The sequence below is a fragment of the Suricata suricatta genome, chromosome 3 (assembly GCF_006229205.1).
Source record: "Suricata suricatta isolate VVHF042 chromosome 3, meerkat_22Aug2017_6uvM2_HiC, whole genome shotgun sequence".
In the NCBI taxonomy this organism is placed as follows: Eukaryota; Metazoa; Chordata; class Mammalia; order Carnivora; family Herpestidae; genus Suricata; species Suricata suricatta.
In genome coordinates, this window is record NC_043702.1 from 163,823,392 (window position 1) to 163,847,386 (window position 23,995).

General features: G+C 39.9%; 1 protein-coding gene across 7 annotated transcripts; it reads right to left on the minus strand.

The window, feature by feature from the left end:
- Positions 1 to 1,742: 1,742 nt before the first annotated feature.
- Positions 1,743 to 23,508, minus strand: BPNT1 (3'(2'), 5'-bisphosphate nucleotidase 1). Of its 7 annotated transcripts, none has more exons than XM_029935665.1 (11): positions 23,332 to 23,490; positions 20,790 to 21,027; positions 17,748 to 17,875; positions 15,077 to 15,181; positions 14,022 to 14,129; positions 12,013 to 12,061; positions 10,223 to 10,314; positions 9,080 to 9,124; positions 6,361 to 6,558; positions 3,908 to 4,013; positions 1,743 to 2,374 (listed from the first exon to the last, which is right to left on the minus strand). In XM_029935665.1, the coding sequence occupies exons 3-11, from the start codon at positions 17,865 to 17,867 to the stop codon at positions 2,226 to 2,228; spliced, it is 972 nt and encodes a 323-aa protein (XP_029791525.1). In that variant the 5' UTR covers positions 17,868 to 17,875; positions 20,790 to 21,027; positions 23,332 to 23,490; the 3' UTR covers positions 1,743 to 2,225. The 7 variants fall into 7 exon arrangements, with proteins under 7 accessions (XP_029791525.1, XP_029791523.1, XP_029791527.1 ...); XM_029935663.1 differs by lacking the exon at positions 23,332 to 23,490 and adding an exon at positions 19,689 to 19,806 and having other exon boundaries at positions 20,790 to 21,541; XM_029935667.1 differs by lacking the exon at positions 20,790 to 21,027 and having other exon boundaries at positions 23,431 to 23,508.
- Between the last annotated feature and the right edge of the window lie 487 nt (positions 23,509 to 23,995).

Sequence of the window (23,995 nt, forward strand, 5' to 3'; positions counted from 1 at the left end):
ACCTGAGCCAAAGCCAGACACTTAACCAACTGAGCCACCCAGGTGCCCCTGAAGACCTCTATTCTTAGAGGGAAGTAAATGGATTTAGGAAGTGATTTCCAAATTTGGCCAATTATTCGAATCACCTTGAGGATTAGTAAAATAATTTAAGGAAGGATGGGGAAAAAATGAAGAGCTTTGTAGACATAATAATTTACAGATACCTATGTGACATCAAAACAGGCTTTAGGGCATGGCAATTTAAAATTTGAGAGGATCGGCTTGTCTGGGTGGCTCAGTCAGTTGAACATCCGACTTTGGCTCAGGTCATGATCTCACGGTTTGTGGGTCGAGCCCTGTGTCGGGCTCTGTGCTAATCGCTAGCTCAGAGCCTGGAACCTGCTTCAAATTCTGGGTCTTTCTCTCTGCCTGTTCACGCTCTGTCTCTCTCTGTCTCTCAAAAATAAATAAATGTAAAAAAAATTTTTTTAACTTGAGAGGATCGTGGTTGTTTTTATTTTTTTTAATGTTTTATTTATTTTTAATACAGAGCACGAGAAGGGGAGGGGCAGAGAGAGAGGGAGACACAGAACCTGAAGCAGGCTCCAGGCTCTGAGCTGTCAACACAGAGCCCAACACGGGGCTCGAACCCACAAACATGAGATCATGACCTGAGCTAAAGCTGGAGACTTAACTGACTGAGCCACCCAGGTGCACCTCATGGTTGTTTTAAAATAAGCTCTGCACCCAAGGTGGGGCTCACATCACAACTCCACGATCAAGAGTCATATGCTCTACCGACTGAGCCAGCTAGGTGCCCCTAAGAGTTCTAAACCAGATAAAGATTTTGGAATTAAGGGCAAACAGCCCAAGTGAAGCTATATGTGTGCATTAGATCATCTAGTGAGCAGGTAGAGAGAACCTATGGCAGAATCTTGGTGAACCTATTGATATTTAAATGAAGGGAGACTGGTGCCTGCGTGGCTCAGTCAGTTAAGGGGCCAACTTCAGCTCAGGTCATGATCTCACAGTTCCTGTGTTCAAGCCCCACATTGCGCTCTGTGCTGACGGCTCAGAGCCTGGAGACTGCTTCTGATTCTGTGTCTCCCTCTCTCTCTGACCATCCCCTGCTCACGCTCTGGGTGTCTCTCTCTCTCTCAAAAATAAATACATGTTAAAAAATTAAAAATAAATAAATAAATAAATGAAGGGGGACAAAGAGAAACCTAGAAAGGAGATTAAGTGGGAGTGGCTGGAGAGGTAAGAAGAAAATCACTGAGAAGAGTTATAAGAGACTGGTCAAAGGTGTCAATGTCAAAAGACCATACTTCAGGCTACATTACAGATGCTCTGAAGATATTATCTAAACTTCAATGATTATCAAAGTCCACAGAATAGCCGTCTAAAAATATATACAGTCAAACAGCTGGGACGGAGCATATGACTCTGTATTTTTGAAAAGCTTCCTAGGTGATGCAGTTGCTTTTGAGAACCATTAATTTAAACTACTTCTCCCTAATCCAATAACAGAGAAAAATATTTAAAAGCACTGCAAAGAGACCTTAAGAAGAAAAATCTGGGCAGAATGTCAGAATAATTTTGATAGCTTATGTTATAATCTCCCCTTGGAAAGAGCTAAGGTAATTATCTAAATTTTCATAATTAGTCATTCCAATGATGCCATAAAAATAAGGTCCATAGAGAATATGTAACTTTCAAATACTACTCAAAAATTTTAAAAGGTGGTAAAGAACATAAAGAACTAGAATTAGATAGTTTAATTTATTACAAAGAATCTTTTCCCATAAATCTCTTACATCCACATACATGACATTTTAGTGTATTCATCACTGGAGTAAGGAAAACTTTTAAAATCACTGAGAACAAGAATGAGATTTAGGTAACAACCTGTGGTTCTGGGCCCTAAAGAAACCGTGTTCACAATAACAGGAGTGTTAATTATACAACAAATCAGAATAGGGAGTTGAAATTAATCCTTCCTTTCATTTATCCAAATACAAGGAGGAAAAGAACCATTAACACATTTACTTCATAAATCCTTCAGATGTCACAATTGGTTTGGGTGATAAATTAATCAAGAAAAATTTTTAATTCCTTTTCCTACTCCTAAGTAAATATAAATCACTAATCAACAATGAATAAAGTGGAACTCTAATTCCGTCTAATTAAAGTGTATTATTCTGAGAATCAAGTTCTTCTCCTAGCTAAGTCCAAGAGATTTTCCTTTAAGGAACAAGTGCACTTTTAACAGATTCTGGAACTCGACTTGCATAGTAGTTGTGATTGCGCAGCGTGGCCAGGACACCTGCAGAGTTCATATGCTTCACCTCCTTGTTATACTGAAGGGCATTTCCATGGATATCGGTTAACTTGCCTACAGAAAAAACATCAATCCAACATTAGTGGCTGACCACGTGGTTATGTTTCTAGTTATTTTTAAGTGCCTTTTACTTCCCTGTACAATAATATAAATTCATTCTGGATAAGATATGAAAGATGATGAGTGGCTATAAAGTTTAAAGTTTTCAGTTTTAATTCATTTAAATTTAACACTATAGAGCAATTTTGACTGAAAGATAACATTATTTTTCCTCCTGGTTAAAATTAATTTCACTTAGCAGTTTTAATTTATATTTCTCAGTATCAATTTCTCTTATCCTGATGTGATTACATTTCTTGCTGGTTCTATTCCAACACAACTATCCTCATTTTCAAAAGTGTTTTATTTTATTCTACCATTGAATATTAAAATTTTATTTAATGAGAGTTTCAGTTAAATATGTTGATCAAATATAATTGTGCTATATTACAGTTTCGTTAAACACTATAAAGAGATAGGATTGTGATGAATCTAACTTCCTTGTCATGTAATATACTAATGAGATATTGATAATATATTAGGAGAAATTATAGAAAAAAAATCAAGTGTTTCAAGAGTAGAAGTGAACTGATGTCTATTAGAAATTAAAAAGTCATCTTGCTATGTATATATTTGTGGTATATTTTCAGTCAGATTAAAAATAATTCTAACGCGGGGCACCTGGGTGGCTCAGTCGGTTGAGTGTCCGACTTTGGCTCAGGTCATGATCCCAGAGTTTGTGGGTTCGAACCTCCTTCGGATTCTGTGTCTCTATTTCTCTATGCCTCTCCCCTGTTTGCACTCTGTCTCTCAAAAATAAATAAATATTAAAAAAAAAAAAACAATTCTAACTCTGATCTTAAGCACTAGTATTAAGATATTTACCAATATTGGCTTAAATGAAACTAAGTGAGGTGAAGACAATGATGATGAATATTTTACTTCTCAAGGAAGAAAAACCCCTAGAAGCAATAAAGCCATAAATCATTAGGGATTAATTAAACCAAGTGTATGTGTGGTACCTGGGTGGCTCAGTAGATTAAACAGCCCATTTTGGTTCAGGTCATGATCTCGTGCTTTGGGAGTTTGAGCCCAATGTCGGGCTCTGTACTGACAGCTCGGAGCCTGGAGCCTGCTTTGGATTGTATGTGTGTGTCTCTCTCTGCCCCTCCCCTGCTCACGCTCTGTCTCTCTCAAAAATACATCTCTCTCTCTCCCTCTCTCCCTCTCTCTCCCTCTCTCTCCCTCTCTCCCCCTCTGCCCTGCTCTCACTCTTTCTCTAAAGTAAAATTTTAAAAAATCAAATCAAGTCAAATCAACTGTATGTAGATCAAAGTCCAAAAGATTAACAAGAACTAAAGACAGAGGAATTGGCTGACAAATCGATTTCCTATTTCTATGAAATGCAGAGGTTGCACCGGCTAATCTCTAGGATTCCTTCTAGTTTTTATATCCAGAGTCTAGGCAAAGTAATATACTGAAAAATTATATTGTAGCATAATATAAAAACTACAACAACTGTAATTCCCCAAAATAAAAGGGACTGACCTCCCACAGCATGTAAAATAACTTCTGGAGCACAAGTATCCCATTTCTTACATCCAGGACTTGCAAATACATAGGCAGAGGCTTTGCCTTCAATCAGCTGAATAATCTGTAAGGTTAGAGATAATAATTACCCCTGGACCATGAAATAATTGAAGAACAAATAAGAGAAATTGCTTTTAATCAAATATATTTCATCAATTCCTCTGTCTAACTCAACTTAGGTTAAAGCTTTTATCAGGTTTAAATGATACGAGTATTAAGGAGAAATATATGGAGTACTATAGAATATAGAACAATCCAGGGACCTGAGAGGGGAAAGGTGGTTAAATAAGCTACAAGGAGCCTATAGGAACAGTCTTCATTATCCTAGTCAGATAAGCTTAATTTTCTTCTTATTATGTTGTTTTTCTCGTATTGTAAAAGCAATATGTTGAATATTATAGAAAAAGTAAAGTTTTCCAATCTTGTAAGGAAGTGACCGTTACTACATAAAGGCTAGTGGAATATCAAGTAGTGTGCTGACGTATAAACTAGAGCGAGTCCTGACATATGCAGTGTGGACCAGTCTAACAAGTAGTTTCTTAAGTCTCGGGAATCATATGCATTGTGGTTACTACTACCAAAATAAGGATCTTTAAACTGTCATCTTAGTAACTCTTAACATTCTCACACAAAGCCAAGGTCACTGATACACCCTGCATGACTCCAAAGAGTAACTGCCATCAAGTTTTCATTAGTCATTTATGCAGTTTTTGGTTATACTGTAAAGTAACCAGTAGTATAAAATTCAGATTTCAAATATTCACATGAAGGGGCCAGACTGAGAGAATGAGGAAAATCTCAGTGAACACAATGTAAGCTATTCCTTTTCTTATTACTGTTCAAGAATGCCATCAAACTCAATTACACCTTACTGGAGACTTTTAAGTAGATGGTTTTCCTTTCACTAGCAACTGTGTGTCAAGTCTTATTATGGGCCAGGAACTATTTCAGGCATATTTTTTGAGGGAAGAAGGGCTGTAGCCTTCATTAGATTCTTAAAGAAGTTCTTGACATATAAAAAAAGTGAGTAACTGCCTAAAAAGGTCTTCTTATAGGAGACAAGGTGGAGAATGTGCAGGATGGGGACTTTGTTCCTAAGGAGAATGCGGCTCCTCAGGAATAAAAGATTAAAGGGATTTTTGTGGTTATAAAAGTAAGGGCAAAGAGAAATCACACCGCTCACTATTTATATTTGGTGAATACCAAGAAGATACTTTTACTTTGAAATGTTTGAGTTTTTTCCCAAAATATTGTTAATTTTAAACTCCTATTTTCATCCTCTTACCAGTAAATGCTTTTGAAAAATCTAAAAATAGTTGATTATTGCTTCCAAAGGGTAGGTGAAGAAAGATTAATTCCACTCAGTTCTGTAAGTATCTTCTATTATTCGCCTTCCCCATGGCAGGCACACAAGTGTGAAATGCACATGTGTCAGGAACCAGAGGCAGTGCAGTAGCACCAGCTTTTGAGTTGGGGGAACGTCATGAGATGAGGTGTGGGTGTGTCCAACAGCCAAGAGGTAGAGGCATTTACATTCTATTCTCATAGGCTTGGATTTTCAGTTGTTGTGCATGGAGGCGTCCAAGGGTCTGGGGCAATTGACAGATGGACAGTAAGCTCTGCATTTTTAATTGCTCTATGTTAATGTGAGGACGGGGACTGAACAAAGAGGCCACTCGGAAGCTACTGTAAAGTCTGGGTGAAGGAGGATGACAGGGTTCAAGTAGGGTGGGGGGCAGTTAAGATGGACAGGAGGAGACATCAGGGAGGAATTAAGAAGATACGGAGATGGGCCGTGAGGAAGGAAGGAGTCAAGGATGACTCTCAGGTGTCTGCCGGGAGCAGTCAGGGAAGCGGCGGGGCCACCTGGCAGACAGGAAATAGGGACGCATGTGGGGCCGCAAGAAAAAGGAAGAGCTCCCAGTGGACATGTTGATGTTGAGATACCTGAAGATGCCATCATGATGATGTCCAGGGGACAGTTAGAGGAGGAGAAGAGATCAGGGCTAGGATGCAGATCAAATTGTGTTCCATTTCACAATTTTCTCAGGAGGATGGAAGCCTAGATGAAAGAATGAGGGAAGCATCCAGGAAGGGCAGGCAGGCCCATCCCTGGAGTCCGCAGAAGAAAGGTCTAGAAGTAACCCCAGAGAGTCCTCGAGAACAGGAGGGCTGGCAAGAGGCACAGGATCTTATCCTGGTGACTTCTATCAGCCCTGATCACTCTTAGATAAAAGACTCGAACTGTAACATTTTTAAAAAATTCAAATGTTGCTGAAATGTGCCTTTAATAGTGAGTTACAACCTCTAATTCCTTCTCCCCAACTCTGCTCTCACACTTTTTTTTAAAAGCTTGGGATCTCTGTCAAAGACTCAACTGCATTTCAGTAGAACGGCAGGTGCTTTCAGACCTTATTTCCTGCTCCTCCCACTCGTAGCACATCGTCCGGGTTCATGGCTGTCACACAGTCCGTCACCAACTTGCTGCCATGGGACCGGGTGGTTGTGATGATGTGTTTTCCAGCAGGCGCCTCTTTCAGCTGAAACCCAAAGGCACCTAAACCTAAAACTCCCCAGATTGTCCTCCCCAACACAGCATCTGGTCCTGCCTAGGTAAACGAGTGAAAAAGCAAAGCTTGTAATTGTCTGGAGAAAAATGTCAGCCATAAATAGAATACTGACTTATGTCAGCAGCATGATTTTTTAAAAAAATAACAATATGATTATGTTATCAAGAACAAGAACAGTATCATCGACAATATAATTTTCCTGAGATAATCAGCTGATTATTCTCTTGTTTTGGTTAATAATTGGGTTTGAGAGGTACTGAAGGGGACTCATGGTTACTCCTTCAAGTGTTTGGGCAAGGAAACATCATGCACTGATCCCTGTCTTTCTCTGAATCAGCCAATGATCTCACTATTGTGTTTGACAAGGGCTGTCTGCAAGGCACTGAAGTCCCTGGGAAATGAAACACCATGTATTGATTACTACTTTTCATCATCCAAGAACAGCAAGGGTCTTGTTACTATGGGAATAGGTAAGTGATGATGCATTTTGCTGCTATGGAGACAGGGCATCTGAATAGGCTGATGCTGAAGAGTAGCCACGGATAATGGGGTCAGGGTGAACATTACTGACAGCTGTGGTGGTAAATGGCAATGATAATGCAATATTAGCCTCTGTTTTGTCCTTTGCAGAGCTCAAATACCTTGTTTTTAACTATACACTTCCTATAGAAAAATATAACCTGCATTTCATAGAAAGTAAAACTGATGCATAAAATCATTAGCACAGAGTCATCAAAACACCATTATGTTAATATACCGTAGACGTACAGACATACAGTTTGCTGAATTCTAAGCAAGTACCATGCACTATAGTAAGTGCCTTACACGTATTATCTCATTTAATCCCCAAACAACTCCATGAAGCAGGTATTATCATGCTTGTTTTACAGATGAGAAAAATGAGAGGTGGAACCATTAAGTAACCTGACCACGGACTCCAGGAAGCTCATAAGCAAACTCAGGATCATCTGTATTCAAAGCTGATATTCTTCACCACTACACTATCCTGCCTCATTTTACTTGTCAAACTGCTTTCAAACACATCATCTTATTTGTCCACTGGCAGCACCCTGGGTGGTGTTATAGTGAAATGGTGCAGGTTGCATTCCGTGGGAAGCAGACTCTGAATTAGGGAGGGTGTCTTTAGGGAGACTCTTGGGATTAACACCTGTGCAAGGGAGGGAAGGAAGCAGGAGTGGGCAGAGGGAGAAACCGAGCTGTGACGTAGATCCAACAACAGCCTCGGCTGACGGGCTCTGAAGCTAGAATGGCCCTCAGGGTAGTAAAAATTGGAAGGAGATACCAGACATTTATGCCCAGGCACTACTCAGTCATTGGACGGGGACTGCCTTGAGAAAGGGCATGTCACTGGGTGAGGCAGCTCTTTCCAGGCAAGACAATGCTTGAAGGAGCTGCCTGCTGGAGGCTCCCTGCTCATAGCTCTCCCTGCAAATGGGGCAACAAAGGAACCAAAGAACAAGTGCTTGGTGCTGAATATATGCTCATGTGCTTCCTCTGTTTTGTAGATTCTTGAGTCTACACTAGAGTCTTAGACCTGAAGAGTACAGACGGGCTCTGGTGCTCATTGGGTTTTAGCTTGATTGCTGCAATAAATCTCATGCTCTCAAGAAACGTATTTATCAATTCAGCTCTCCATTTATTCTGAAAAAGAAAGGAGAGCATACTAAAGAGTGTACACGGGGATGCCGGTTCCTAAAATGTCACATTCACTCCATAAACGAGTATGCAGGCAAAGAGGATGTGACCAGGAATCTGCTCCCGGGTGCGGCAACCCCATGAGGCAGCCAGCTCGCCTGCCCCTGCGCTCCTGATCTCTCCGTCTCTCTCCTTCCAAAGCACCACACCAACTTTCTGGGCATAACAAAGGCTTCACGATGGTTAATGACAATTCATAATGGTCAAGAAGCTATCTCTGACATAAAGACCGATTAGGTTTCTTTGCACGAAGCCACACTGCTTCCTTTAAGTGCTTACCAGCTTCAGTATCTGTTAGAAGTAATATTAAAGTCCAAATTGTTGGAAGTCTTCTACCTGGCTCAAGAAAGCAATACAGAGTAATGGTAAGAGCCTGGACCTCGGTTTCAGGCTCCAGATCTTGTCCACAACAGGCAAGTTACTTGCCTCAGTTTCCTCTTGTTTAAAACAAGGATAAATGTTTCTTTATAGGATTGTGGTATTACATGAGATAATGCATGTGAATCCCTTGAGTCTGGCAGCAAACAATAAGCTCTTGATACACTTCAGCTATCACTATTACACTGATGATTATTTAAAATTGAATGTCTGGCCTTGAATCCCATCAACAGAGCTAGGCAACTTTTCCACTTGTTGCAACACATTTTAAGGCATAAGCAAGCATGAAGGATGAGAGGAAAAAGAGAGCACAGAAGGGACTGTGGAGAAGAGACGGGTAGCAGTGGGAGCAGCAGGACAGGAGGAAATGAACAGGCACCTGGGAGGGACAAAGGCCACCCAGGTACCACAAGTCGCTTGCCTTGTTTTCTACCTACTAGTGGAGCCAAAACCCTATTTTTCTCACCTTTGCTTCATTCCCGTGTTCCCTTAACTTCTGCTTTTCATTGTTCTGTGGAAAATGAATACAAGTTTTCTAATCTCAGAAACTATTAATAACCCCTAAGCACCACGATCGTCTTTTGATGAATGGGGCCATGCATTACATCATCTGTGAACTAAATGCTCCCCTTTTAAGTAATGGTATTAACTTAAAGTTTACATAAAATTCACAAATTTGTGTCCGCATAGAGTACTGTATAAACATTAAAGTCATATTTAAAAAATTAAAAGACACTTAAGCAATTCAGTATAAGAGACTTCCTCATTAACACAGAGCTATTTTTGCTAAATAACTTTAAGAAGCACATAATTATAAATAAAAAGTTATAATCATATACATGAAAATACAAATTTATCTTAGAAGCAAAGATTAATCCTGCTCTTAAGCTCAAATTAGGAATTTAGAAGTTAATAGTCCCCCTCTGTTTACTTTAATTCTTCAATATTCTATCAAGATCGCAGTAATGGAAATACCTCAACTATTTTATTTCAACACTTTCCTTTAACATTTAATGTGATTTCATGGTATATTTCTGCCTTGGAATTATGTTAATCTCTTGCTTCTAAGGAAGGCAATTTCTTGGGGGCATAATAGAAAGGCAAAGCAGATTAGAGAGACAAGATAGGAGGGAGAAAGGAGTGCAAGAGCATAGCTAGTTCTATTACCAATGCTGACTGTGATGTAGGGGTTAAATAGTATTACCTGGAAAACAACATGGCTAGCATCTTTTCGTGGTTGAAATGGTTCATTTCTTCAATATGCTTCAAGAACCACCTGTAAATCAGGTGTCTCAATAACCAAGCTAATCAAGAACCATGCCAGGAATTCCCAAACTTTGGCATTCAAATAATATGGCATACGTTAAAAAGTATATGTAATGCACATAGTATCTCTCTATACACACAAATACGTACACATACATTCTTGGTATCAATGCTCTGGGGGTTCTGATTCAATAGGTCTGGGTTATGACCTGGGAATCTGTATTTTGTTGACATCCCTAGAAACTACATGGGCAATGAAGTTAGAAATCACTGGATTAGATATCATGAATCATATAAGACTATTAATATCTAATAAAATATTTTATATCATTGGTAGTAATACCTGGTAGTTGTAATATGGCTGATTAATAACTCCTGCTATTGCTTTTCCTTCATAAGCAATTCCAATAAGAACCGTCACATTGTCAAGAAGACCTATGAAGAAGAAATGAGCATCAATGATATAACTTTCTCATATTATAATACATCATCAGCACATCAATTGCTCCAAGTTATTTCTGGAAGAAAGGTAAGAAATTTGTAATGATTCATCCACGATCAATCCTACTTCTGGCAAAATGCACAAATTATAAGCAATAGCTGGCCAGAGACAGAAGAAGGATCTACGGCCACTTAACTGAATCGATAGGCATGTCCTAATTGGTACAATTTATAAACCAACTGAATAAACCAGCCATAACTCCACAGCCGTGACAGTCAAATCCCAACACCCTTCTGCCACCACCCATGTCACTCCTGCCTGCTGCATCGTCCTCTGTTCCAGGATTACTGTCCACACCTCCAGTTCAAGTCTCTAAGGTCAGGTTTCTCCAGGTGGGGTCTGTGCATTGTCAAGCAGCATCCGAATTAATAGGCATAGTTTTGTTTTGATTTTTTTTTTAAAGTAAGATTGATGCCCAACAAAGAACTCAAACTTACGACCCTGAAATCAACAAGAGTTGCATGCTCTACAGACTCAGCCAGCTGGTGCCCCTTACCTGGCATAGGTTTTATCCCTGATTCTCAGGGTCCTTCGCAGAGCCAGTGAATCAAAACTTTTGGAGGCGGGGGTCAAGATCTGAACAATGTATCTGGGTGTTCTTACACATAGTAAGCTGTCTAGAGCTTCCCTATTTCACAGCAGATTACATATACATGTACATACATACTGTGTGACAGACTATAGATATGTCACAGCCAAAGACAGAAAAGGTTTTATCTAATAATTACAAGAAATCTTTTTCTTCAGCCATAAAGCTGAGAACCAATATCAGAAAACCCATCTAGATTTCTGTTTTAAAAATAAAACTCTAAGCTTATATATGCTATGTTCCTAAAATCTAAAACTCAGGAGTGTTTTTTTTTTTACCTTAATGCTATCCATTTCATTTTCATTTGCTGTTTTCTAAGTTTTCTCATTTGTAGAAAGGAGAAATATTGTACTGTTTCCAAACTCATCTTTATTTTTTTTGTAATTTTAAAAAAAGTGTATTTATTTATTTTGAGAGAGACAGCAAGTGGGGGAGGGGCAGAGAGAGGGAGACAGAGGGTCCAGAGCAGGCCCCTCGCTGCCAGTGCAGAGCCCAACAACATGGGGCTTGAACTGAGGAACCATGACATGACCTAAGCCGAGGCTGGACGCTTAACCACCTAACCGACTGGGCCACCCAGTGCCCCTGCAAACTCCTCTTCGAAGGTGAGGCTGTGAGTGAGAAGGCGGCTCACAGAAGAGGGGAGGGTGAGCGGAAGAGGTGTGGGAGGGGGAGGCGGCAGAGAGGGGCAGCACAGCTGGGCTTTTCATGGTTTTCTTCCCCAGCAGAGCTGGGGTTCAGCGTTGTCCCTTTGGAGACACAGGGTTAGTGTCAGCTGTCCTCACCTGGGAGACATGAGAATTGTGTGGCTGGTAGACCTTTGGGGGCGGGGGTGGTATTTGAAGTGGATGTATTTTCTCCCTCTCTGTCCTGACACTCACTGATACACACGAACAGCAAGCATGAGCACAAATACAGCTTTAGGGCATGGACCTAAGACATGATACCAGGTTTTCATGCAGCAGATGAAATAAGTGTTGCCAATTAAACACCATACACTAGACCTACTGCTATTGGAAACAAATACAAAAGAAATGCCAACCTTCGGTATATTCCTTGGTCCCATCCAGAGGATCAACCCAGACCACAAGCTAAAAGGAAAAAAAAAAAAGAGAGAAATATCCAAATTAGCCATACAACATTTAAAAAATAGGTTTAGGTAGATTAAAAATACTTTTTTTTATTTTTAAAATTATATTATGAATTGCTTAAGCTAATGTCATCAGTTTTGTGACAGTAAAAAACCTTATTGTTTCGTAATCATGGAAAAAGTCCGTTTAAATTAGAGAAAAGTCTGATTTATGAGTTTATTTGTTTGTTTGTTTGTTTTTAACATTTATTTACCTTTGAGAGACAGAGCACAAACAGGGGAGGGGCAGAGAGAGAAGGAGGCACAGAATCTGAAGCAGGCTCCAGGCTCTGAGCTGTCAGCACAGAGCCTGATGTGAGGCTCAAACCCAGGAACCCTGAGATCATGGTGGGAGCTGAAGTTGGATGCTTAACCGACTGAGCCACCAGGCACCCATAATTTAAGAATTTTAAATATGTGGGGTGCCTGGGTGGCTCAGCTGGTTGAGTGTCCAACTCTTGATTTGAGCTCACATCATAATCCCAGGGTTGTGGGATCAAGCCCTGCGTTGGGCTCTGCACCAAGTGTGGGGCTTGCTTAAGGTTCTCTCTCTCTCCCTCTGCCCCTCTTCCTAACTCACACGCTCTCAAAGAATTTTAAATATGAAATGCTTAACTAATAAATCTGTTGTCATCTGAACACTAAATATAATGCTATGAACACACTGAGCTCTATGTAGTAATACAGGGAAAACTCTAAAGTGGCACTAAAAATGTTTTGAACAATGTGTGGCTGGTACTCGCTTTGACATATAATGCTGATTTTAAAAAATGACGACAGTCTGACTTTAACTTAAGGACACCATTTTTATTTTATTTATTATTTTTTTAAATAGTTTATTGTCAAATTGGTTTCCATATAACACCCAGTGCTCTTCCCCACAAGTGCCCTCCTCCAACACCACCACCTCTCTTCCCCCCTCCCCCTTCCCCTTCAACCCTCAGTTCATTTTCAGTATTCAACAGTCTCAGGTTTTGCGTCCCTCTCTCTCCCCAACTCTCTATCCCTCTTCCCCTCCCATGGTCCTCCATTAGGTTTCTCCTGGTCTCCTTTTAGATCTATGAGTGGAAATATATGGTATCTGTCCTTCTCTGCCTGACTTATTTCACTTAGCATGACACCCTCGAGTTCCATCCACTTTGCTACAAATGGCCATATTTCATTCCCTCTCATTGCCATGTAGTACTCCATTGTATATACAAACCACATCTTCTTGATCCATTCATCAGGTGATGGACATTTAGGCTCTTTCCATGATTTGGCTATTGTTGACAGTGCTGCTATGAGGATACCATTTTTATACAGCAAACAAAAATTAATGGTTTATAAACTAATGGTACACTAAAAAAGAAATCCCTTCTTCTTAGGATTTTAATGTTATTCAGGATATGTGGCCATTATCCACTAGAATTGTAATGCTTGATGTGAATTTGTGAATGAGGCATAATTCTGATGAAAGACACCAGGTTTCATTTTCTTTCTATCCTCCAAACCACAGAGCAAAGTGCCTTACTCATAGGAAGTATTTGATGAATGTACATTAAACAAATCAAAATAAGTATGTACGGTGATTTTTATGGCCTTCTAAACATATAAGGGAGTGATCTATTTCCTCTCCTTCCAGCCCCAATTACCAATGAAATGTTTTAGCCAAATCTACTAACAAATTAGATGTTCTTCCTGTAAGTATTTTTAATAATAGTTTTAGAGTAGAGAAGACACCAACAGGATAAGAAACTAACCCCTAAATTAATAGGTCGTGCATCCCATATGGTTGCCTGGTATTTCTATGCTGGCCCTGAAAGGTTTCAAGTTCCTGGTTGCCCCCATTTTATATCTACCAACTTTTCAACATTACCGGCAAATTACTAGAGCAAAACCGTGAAGGTTGACCAAGAATTAAATGATGATGTGGCTCATACATCCTCCTCCTTAATGGCTCTGTACTGTGATGGGCACGGCTGCTTCAGGATCTCCTCCCACTGACCGTCCTCAATCAGCTCTTGATCTACTTCTTCAGAGGGCAGATCCTAAAGCGGAGAACACGATGGTTACTGAAGCTATCTGGTGTTGACAGAGCATCCTTTGTCTTCGTAACAGAAGAAAGGCAACATCATGGTTCACTAGGCCCTCCTGTTTGCCCTTTAGTTTAGAGTTTAACTCAGCAGAAAATAAAGCAAATCAGATAAAATTTCAAAAATGACCATACATGGCTGATCAAAGTTAACTACAAAAAAATCTCATCTGGGGCGCCTGGGTGGCTCAGTTGGTTAAGCATCTGACTTCAACTCAGGTCATGATCTCATGGTCCGTGGGTTTGAGCCCTGCGTCGGGCTCTGTGCTGACAGCTAGCTCAGAGCCTGGAACCTGCTTCAGATTCTGTGTGTCCCTCTCTCTCTGACCCTCCCCTGCTCGCGCTGTCTCTCTCTGTCTCTCAAAAATAAATAAAAAACATTAAAAAAATTTTTTTAAATCCCATCTTCGTTATCCTGAACAGTTAAAAAAAAATATTTCAGCACTTAAATAAATAAATAAATAAACTTATTTAAGTGGTTGACATCAGATACCTCTCTCTCAAACACAGGGGAGGCAAACTCTGTTACATTCACGGTGTTATAATCTTTGGGTAAGTGTATAAACAAGCCTAATTTTAAACAAAAAACAAAATCAGAAACAAATCTATTTTATTCCAAAGTTCTAGAACTCCTCCCATCTTATAGTTGAGATGCTGAATATTACAACAGGAATCCTATGTTCTATAGTCAAGATGGGAGATATCTGCCTAGGAATGGAACAAAATATTTTATAATCAGACATTTCCTTCAAGTCCAAGGAATATGACCAATTATTTCGGTGTTAACACGCCAGATGCAACACTTGAAATAATAATAGTGGTATATAAATCATTACAACCCAATTATAAGTCCATATGGGAAACAGTCATTAAAAAAAATACTGTATCTCTGACAAGTCTTACCTCTTCCCCTATAATTGTTAGTTTGGGGAATTTCCGTGCCAGCGAAGAGCATATGCTCATTTGTGCCAATCGGTCAGCTTTGGTCTGCAGGTCCGTGGCGCAGGTCTGCAACAAAGAATGTAAATTTCAGCAGAATATGAAATAAGTTGCCCTCGGATTCTTAATGCATGAGTGTCTATATCATTTAAATTACGTTGTCTGCTTTTAGATTCATGGAACTTAACACCAAATGAATCAACCAGTTTCCCAGTTTGGTTTTTCTCATGGGAAACTTTATAGTGGTTAAAGTTTGGAAAGGAGCTTTTCGATTATTAGACCATTTTCTCCCTCAGTTGAGAAATCCCCTTCATAATCTCTATGTTAATCTTTTACTTAAAAAGATGAAGAGACAGGAAATCCGTAACTTTTCAAGGCAGTCAAAGCTAAAAACTTTAGCTATTTGAAAGGTATTCCTTACACGGATCCTTCTAGAACTTCTACTCGCTAATCTTCTGATCTTCTATTTTCCTAATAATTCAAGAGGTCCTCAGGATGATAGGAAGAATTCCTATTTCTCGAATATAAAAAATATGAAAATGAACGGCAGTAATATTTGATATGTGAAGCTTCCCTACAATATTCTCACTCGAGCCGTGTGTCAGATAGTCACTCGAGTGAATGTGGAAGATCTGGCCGTTGACAGTCACAGCCTCGTTTGTTAGTTTGCTTTCACAGAATTATGAAATGTTGCAGTTTACATATGCCTGGTTAGGTGGGTTTATGGATTACATTATTTTAGGTAGCAGAAATTTTATAATACTTTTGAGTGAGACAAGGAATGATCATGAAAATCAAAGACTTATGCCACACTGAAGTCTGCAGACTATCTCCATACAAAGTGCTATCCTGTAGAAGAGAGTGCCACAAGGACAAAGATCTTTACTTCCTAAAGAATTGTGTCTGGCACACGGTAGCTGCTCTAGAAATATCTGCTGAAACTGTTTAAAAGAATGGTTAGGGGGCGCCTGGGTGGCTCAGTCGGTTAAGCCTCCTGCTTTGGCTCAGGTCAGATCTCACGTTCATGGGTTCGAGCCCTGCATCAGGCTCTGTGCTGACAGCTAGCTCAGAGCCTGGAGCTGCTTCAGATTCTGTGTCTCCCTCTCTCTCTGCCCCTCCCCCCCTCATGCTCTGTCTCTCTCTGTATCAAAAATAAATAAAACATTAAAAAAATAAAAAAAAAGAATGGTTAAAATTGAAGATGACATATAACAATCAAGTCTAGAGATTTCTCTCTACAGAAAAGAAGACACACTGATGGCCATTAAGTATATGAGGAAAGCTAATTCCTTCTTTTCTTTTCCTCTCCAGGATATTATTTCCTGTTCTTTCTACTGACATAGTACCAGACATCATCATTCTGAATACTTTGTGTGACAAATTTAGTTCTGCCCTTCCTCTTTAAAAATGAGGTGTCAACAAGTGGATAGAAAGTACTAGAAATGTCTGACCAATAAAGAGGACAGTGAGATTATTACCTTTTTCCTAACTTGAATACTGATTTTCCATTACTCCTGAGCTAGAGGCTACAATGTGGTACATCTATTATAATCACAACGTAGAATCAATTTAAAAATTAGTGATGCTATAAGGAAACTATCTGGAAAAAAGGATCATAAGTATTGGCAGGGGTGGTGTGATGGATAACTTTTACTTTTTGCCATTTTATATTTCCTGTTTTTCATAACAGTAAAAAACCTGATAAAAAAGACAGTAAGCTTAGCAGTCTTCTGGAAGTTGCTGAGCTGCATTGCTAATTTATCACTGAGTATGTATGTTGTCACCTAAACCTCTCTTTTAAACAAATACAGACCAGATTTACTTCTTATTCCTTGAACATGAATACTTTGGGACCTTAAAATTATTCCCGATATAATATCCTGTTGTACTTGCCCCTCTTTTTTACTCAGGGTTTGTAACGTTTTGAATACTTATTCTGTGATCCAATATATTAACTACCCAACATATTAACTTCTCTTCCCAGGTTCATTTTATTGATAAATTTGGTAAGTATGATTTCTTTTTTTTAATGTTCATTTATTTTTGAGATAGCAAGCATGCACACCAGCAGGAGAGGGATGGGTGGGGGGAGAATCCCAAGCGGACTCCAAGCTGTCAGTGCAGAGCCCAACTCACGAACTGCGAGATCATGACCTGAGCGAAATCAAGAGTCAGACACTTAACCAACTAAGCCACCCAGGCGCCCCAGATAAGTATGATATCTATGTTCTCCTCTTCCAAACATTTTTGAAACAATGTGTTCAATGAATTTTCAAAACTGTATTTAGGTTAATCGTTAAAGAGAAAAAGACAGTCAGAAGAAGAGTCCTGTGATCTATCAGCCATGATCTTTTCTTGGTTGACATGAAGCATGAATTAAAGTGAAATGTTGAGGGGGGGCACCTGTGTGGCTCAGTCAGGCGTCCAACTTTGGCTCAGGTCATGGTCTCATGGTTCATGGGTTTGAGCCCCGTGAGCCCCACATCAGGCTCTGCTGTCAGCACAGAGCCCACTGCGGATCCTCTGTCCCTCTCTCTCTGCCCCTCCCCCCTCTCAAAACTTATAAATAGATAAATAAAATAAACTTCTAGGTACAAAATAAAGTTGGTAGGAAATGTGATGAGACTTTCAGTACCTTCTCCACGATACCCAGGTCTCCTTCAGCAAGAACACGTCTGACTATGGTTCCTGCCTTTTGAGCAACAGAATACGCCGAGGCCACCAGCCGCATCAACACCGTGTGACTGGAAGCCATGATAAACCCTAAGGAAAATTAAGAGAAAGTTGTGTTATATTCAAAGTCAGCTACTGGTTTTATTTACTTGAATTCAGTTCAATAGATATTTATTGAGTGCCTAACTATGTAGATTCCTTAATAAGTATTTACTAAAAGAGACTTGAAAAAACTTCCATTTCAGCACTGATTCTTTCAATAAATTGTATAGTATTCTCTTTCTCATTGCAGATGGTACATTTTGATGTACAATCAAATGTACGTACGATGTATGATGTCTCTCTCTCTCTCTCTCAAAAATAAATAAAACATTAAATTTTTTTTTTTTAAATCATGGGGTAAACTGGCCCAGGCCTATACGCGTGGGAAAAAGTTGTATGAGGTGAATGTACATATGTGCAAAGGCCGTGGAAGGTGCTTCAGAGACTAATGATATAAGAGATAACATCTGCCTCCGAGGAGCTAATATTTTGGTGGGTTGGGGATAAAACATTATAACCTAAAGCCTGTAGCATAAAACTAGTTAAGTGCCAAGAGAAGGAATGACAGCATAAGGGATGTGGATGGATGTGTGCAGTCACTAAAAAGAGGAAGGATTGGGGTGCCTGCGTGGCTCGTTCAGTTGAGCATCCGGCTTCGGCTCAGGTCATGATCTCATGGTTTGTGGGTTCGAGCCCTGCGTCTGGCTCTGTGCTGACAGCTAGCTCAGAGCCTGGAGCCTGCTTCAGATTCTGTGTCTCCTTCTCTCTCTGACCCTCTGCTGCTGGTGCTGTCTCTGTCTCTCTCAAAAATAAATAAAATATTTTTTTAAAAAAATTTTTAAAAAGTTAAAAAGAGGAAGGATTGCATGTGATTACAATTAGTTTCTAAAAATCACTGAATATTCCATTAGAGATTAAATAAAATTTAATCTGCTCGTCATTTACTACCATCACCATCAGTTATCAAATAAAGAGAGCAAGCAACATAATTGGGGTAAAGACCAGGCATGTGGAAAAGTAATGAGTGTCAGCATAGCCCTGGCCCAATGAAAAATAGGGCGGGAAACTGCCTTTAGGATAAAGTATATTTCTCTTTGAAAACACAAATACAAATCCTGAGATTTCAGTGACTGTTCTGAGGCTGCGGTGCACGGCCCAGATTCCCTTCAGGGCTGAGGGACATTTCCCCAGCTGCTGAGAGTGTCATGGACAAATGGCCATTATCTGCCACCTTTCTTTGGAATTTATCGGTTGAGATGACTCATTTCACCTGAAACTGGTCAGCAGAAAGGATGGGTTTAAAGGCCACTCCATGCTCCAACTGGGCTGCCGCCCTACCTCTGCGGGGTCATCCGAGCATCGGAATGCCCAGCATGGTTGGTTGACGGAGACTTTGGCGGAGACTGTGTCATGGGCCAACTCCCAACCTCCCCCAAGGCAAGTGATCCCAAGAACACTCCCTAATAAACCTCTTGGACTTTCTATCTCTGTCTCAGAGTGCTTACAGGGTAAATCTGATAACAACCCCCCAACCCCCACCAAATCAGGTCAACCTATTTCAATGCAATAAAGAAACACAATACAGAAAAGACATTATAAACCTCAATTCAGCAATAGCCATCATCCTACCACCAATTTCTGACTGCGTGTTTGATTGGATGAGGCTTTTAAGCTCTTTTTTACATCTTTTTCCTGTCATCCACATCCTATTCACAGGGATTATAGATGTAATTGAGACAAAATACAGGTGAACTATTTGAAACCCTTCAGAAGGAGAACTGAATTGAATGTGATGTAAGGGAATGCATACCATACAGTGACTAGTAGCTGTCTGGAATTAAGGTGGAAATAAAACAAATACCTATGTATTTAAATCCTGTTCATCTTATTATATCATAATCAGGCTACATTCATTTTCTTGGCATGTTGGGTCCTACATGTGGGAAAACTGCTCATGAAAATTACTCATTCAGGAACACCTCAAATAGAAAACAAGAGAAATAATTCAGCAAATACTTTGTTGACCTTGCCTCTACTCCCTTATTATCCATGACCGGCTACATATCTGATTTATTCTACACTGGAAAAGGTAGTCTTCAGGCAACTAAGTATGTACTACCCAAATGTCTTAACCACTGGGGACATTTTAGTATGTGTTGGTATGCTTACTTAGTCCCCATCTTATATAAAATGATATTCATGAAAGGCAGGTCATTTTCCCTCGCTGTGTGGTAGTGTTCTAACTTTTCAAGATATCATTTACCTTTGAGCCAATTAAGTAATCATTCCAGCTTAACAGGCTTCATATTTACCTAAACCACTTCCCTCTATGTTTGCCAAGTCCACAGTATGTTCTCATAATGACAAGCTTTTAGGCTTTGTCTTTTTACTACACTCCTCATAAAATGCATACTATATGAACTGCCATTTAAAGCTAATATCAGTTTCCTAAGAATGTAAAAGTTAGGTTTGATTTTTAATTTTCTGTTTATTTTATTTTTCAGAGAGAGAGAGAAAGAGAGAGAGAGAGAATGAGCAGGGGAGGCGCAGAGAGAGAGGGGACAGAGGATCCAAAGTGAATTCTGCACTGAAAGCAGTGAGTCTCAGTGGGGTTCCAACTCAAGGACCCTGAGATCAAGACCTGAGCCAAGTCTGATGCTTAACCAACTGAGCCCCCCAGGTGCCCCTACGTTTGATTTTTAAAGAGATCCTGCAAATTACTTCCAGTTGGCAAATAAGAAAATATTCCAAGCAATTTCTCTGAAATAATTTGATCCAAACATATCTAGTAATATTATTATCCCCGTCTAATATTTTTCTTACATATTTCGTAAACAAATGAATACAATTTTGGCCCTTAATATAAAGAAAGTGAATCTAATCATATTATCAAAACACATCTGTAAAAGAGGTTCTGTTAGCATTTTTAACTGTCCCCTCCCATAACTCAAATGAGAATCACCTGCTGGAGAATCACCTGCAAGTTGCTACCTGCAAGTTGCTAACTTCCTGATTGCAGGTCAAATTACACACACTCTTCTTCCTTCTCCCAGGACTGTCCGGGTCCAAAAGCACCACCTTCTGTGAACACGTCTTTCTGAAAGCTTACTCAAAAACAGCATAAGGTGTTCAAATCCTGGCTCTGGCATATGCTAGCTGTGTGATCTTTGGAAAGCCACTTAAATTTTCTGTTCTTCAAGCTGTAAAATGGAGCTAACAATGTCAGCGATAGCATAGGGTTGTTGTTATCATTAAATGAGAAGTGCATGCAAAGCACTTGTAACAGTTCCTGGTACAAGGTAAGCACAAAATAATACTGGCCAACCATTATGGAAATAATTGTCCTCATTACTGCTATCCCGCACAGACGTCAGGGCAGTGTTAAGGGCAAAACAATTCCTATAAACTTCTACAACATTATTTTGACCCTGGGGATGTAATACGATAACCAGTATGACTCTGAATCACAGTACAGATTCTTTTTCTTAACATTTGGAGGTTGAGGCTAAGAGTATGTATGAGAAAAGGTTGCATGCCACTTAAGGCTAGTAACCCAATATCCCACCCTTTTACAGCTGCCAATAAAGCTAATTTGGTTGCATAAAAACAACAGGAATCAAACGATCCATTTCTTCTGATAGCCTGGGAAAGGTACCTTGAATTGATATAAAGGTGGTGAGCACATGAGGATCAAAAATGAATGATGAGGGGTACCTGGTCAGCATGAGTTAAAGATCCCACTTTGGCTCAGGTCATGATCTCATAGTCCATGAGTTCAGCCCCAAGTTGGGCTCTGTGCCAACAGCTCAGGACCTGGAGCCTGCTTCAGATTCTGTCTGTCTGTCTCTCTCTGCCCTTCCCTTCCTTATGCTCTGTTTCTCTCTCTCTCTCTCTCTCTCTCTCTCAAAAATAAACATTAAAAAAATTTTTTAATGAATGATGAGTTCCCAATCAAAATACAAAGATTATTTTGAAACTTGATCAAATGATGCTAAGGTTCAAAGTCATCTGGAAAAATAAAAATATGAGCACAACGGAGCAAATTCTGCAAAAAAGAACGACGACCAGAAGGGGCACCTGGGGAGCTCGGTCAGTTAAGCGTCCGACTTCAGCTCGGGTCATGATCTCATGGTCCAGGAGTTCAAGCCCCTCATCAGGCTTGGTGCTGACAGCTCAGAGCCTAGACCCTACTTTGGATTCTGTGTCTCCCTCTCTCTCTGCCCTTTTCCTGCTTGCACTTTCTCTCTCTCTCTCAAAATAAATAAACATTAAAAAAGAAAAAGAGCAGAGATACACTCCTTACCAGTAATCAAAGTATGATATAAAACTATAGGAATTAAACAGTTCAGTCCCGGGCAGAATTAAATTCCAGAAATAGATCCAGACACACTACAGGTGGCATTTCAAATCACAAGGGAAAGTTAATTGTGCAAATAATGGCTAGAACAACTGCTCATCTTTTTAAAGGTTAAAACTTTCTGCATTCTTTGTAACCAATATAGACTCCAGATCAATGCATGATTTTAGAAGAATGAACCACACAAGCATGAGAATAAAACTGTATTAAATATTTTATAAATTTGGTAAAGCACTTTTAAACATGAGAAAAACTAAGAATCTATATGAGCACACATTGACAAATTTGCATTAAAATGAAAATATCTATGTAACCAAATTACCACAAAGCAGATTGACAAAATGAGAAAAAAAAGTTGTATCACATCCTAGACATCTGAGTTAATTTTGGTTATGTAAAGGGCTTTTTACATCAGCATGTTAAAGATAAATAATCCCCTAGAAAAATGAACAAAGGATACAGTCTATTCCTAGAAAAAGAAAAGCAATGGCCATTAGTTAATTACATGAAATGCTCAACCTCACTAATTATGAAAGAAATGCAAATTAAAACAGCGGAAGCTGATTATTCATATGTAAGGCCGGCATGGATAAAAATATCCAATCCGGGCTAGCCTCTTGAGAGAACATCCCCCTGAAACACAGTTAGCAAGGATGCAAAGTAGTTAAAACCTCTTAGGATGGTTTTGAAAATGAAAAGCATACTAAAAATAAAATGTTCACACCTTTTGAAATAGCAATTATATTTTCAGGGAAACCTGAATAAATCAAGCAGGTCTGTAAGTATGCAGCAAAGACAGCAGGAAGAATCTGTGCTCTTTTAACGAAATTTAATTTTAGACGTAGGAAGTCTCTAACGATCCTACTGTCTAGGTTTGCCTTGTTATTTCTACAATATACAACCACGAAAAGACCCCAGAGCTCGAAAATAAACGCACCGATGTACAATTAAATTGTTGACACTCAAGAATCTAGGTCCGAAATTGGAATGTCTGGAGAGGCAATCTGATTCACGCAATCTTTTCTTTCGTTTTTAAACATAAATCCCTGCTATCTCCTTATATCTGTGCAAAGCGGTGGAGTTAGGAGACCAAAAAACGACTCATCTGCCCAAGGCCCTTACTCTGATTCGCAGAGGAATAACTTACAGTGACGAGCCTGGAACAGAGCTAGACGAAAGACACTTGGAAGGATGACAACAGCAACTAAAAGCTATCAAGCAACAGGTCTCTCGTGGAGTCCAGTACCTGGCCGCCTCCCCGGCAATAGGTCGTTGCTGGCGGAAGCAGGACAAACCTACCGCAGCTACTGAGCATGCGGGAAATTCCGCGCAGGCGCAGAACAGCTACTCCCTCGGCCGCGGGAGGCTGCGGACCTGCCGGAAAAGTCCGTTTCTCCGGGTTTTCCCTGAACTTTCCAGCGGCGCGTGTCGCCTCGCGTCACAGCGAGAGGTGTGTCTGCTTTTAAAGATTCATTCTGATTTCAGGGGACTTCCAGTCCTTTTTGTGCATATGGCCCACTCTTAAAATGTTCGGTGGAGAGTAATTTCCTCCTGCGGCAGCCAGCGACTGCCTAACCTCGAACCCCAGCTGTCTGAGGAGTGGCCTCAGGAGGTCCACGCTCTCTGTAGCGTTTACTTTTTTTTTTTCTTAAAGCATTTATGAGATTTGTTCTTTAATGTTTATTCACTTTTGAGAGAGAGGGGGACAGAGGATCCAAAGCGGGCTCTGAGCTGAGCCTGATGCCTGCGAATTCACCAACCGTGAGATCCTGACCTGAGCCAAAGTCTGAGTTTCAACCGACTGTGTCACC

Coding starts and splice junctions, on each gene's coding strand:
- BPNT1 (XM_029935667.1), bottom strand. CDS start 17,867: ATGGCTTCCAGTCACACGGTGTTGATGCGGCTGGTGGCCTCGGCGTAT. Junction 9,125..10,222: donor AGCCATATTACAACTACCAG/GTATTACTACCA, acceptor CATTTTCCACAG/AACAATGAAAAGCAGAAGTT. Junction 6,559..9,079: donor AACACGGGAATGAAGCAAAG/GTGAGAAAAATA, acceptor TCGTTTACCTAG/GCAGGACCAGATGCTGTGTT.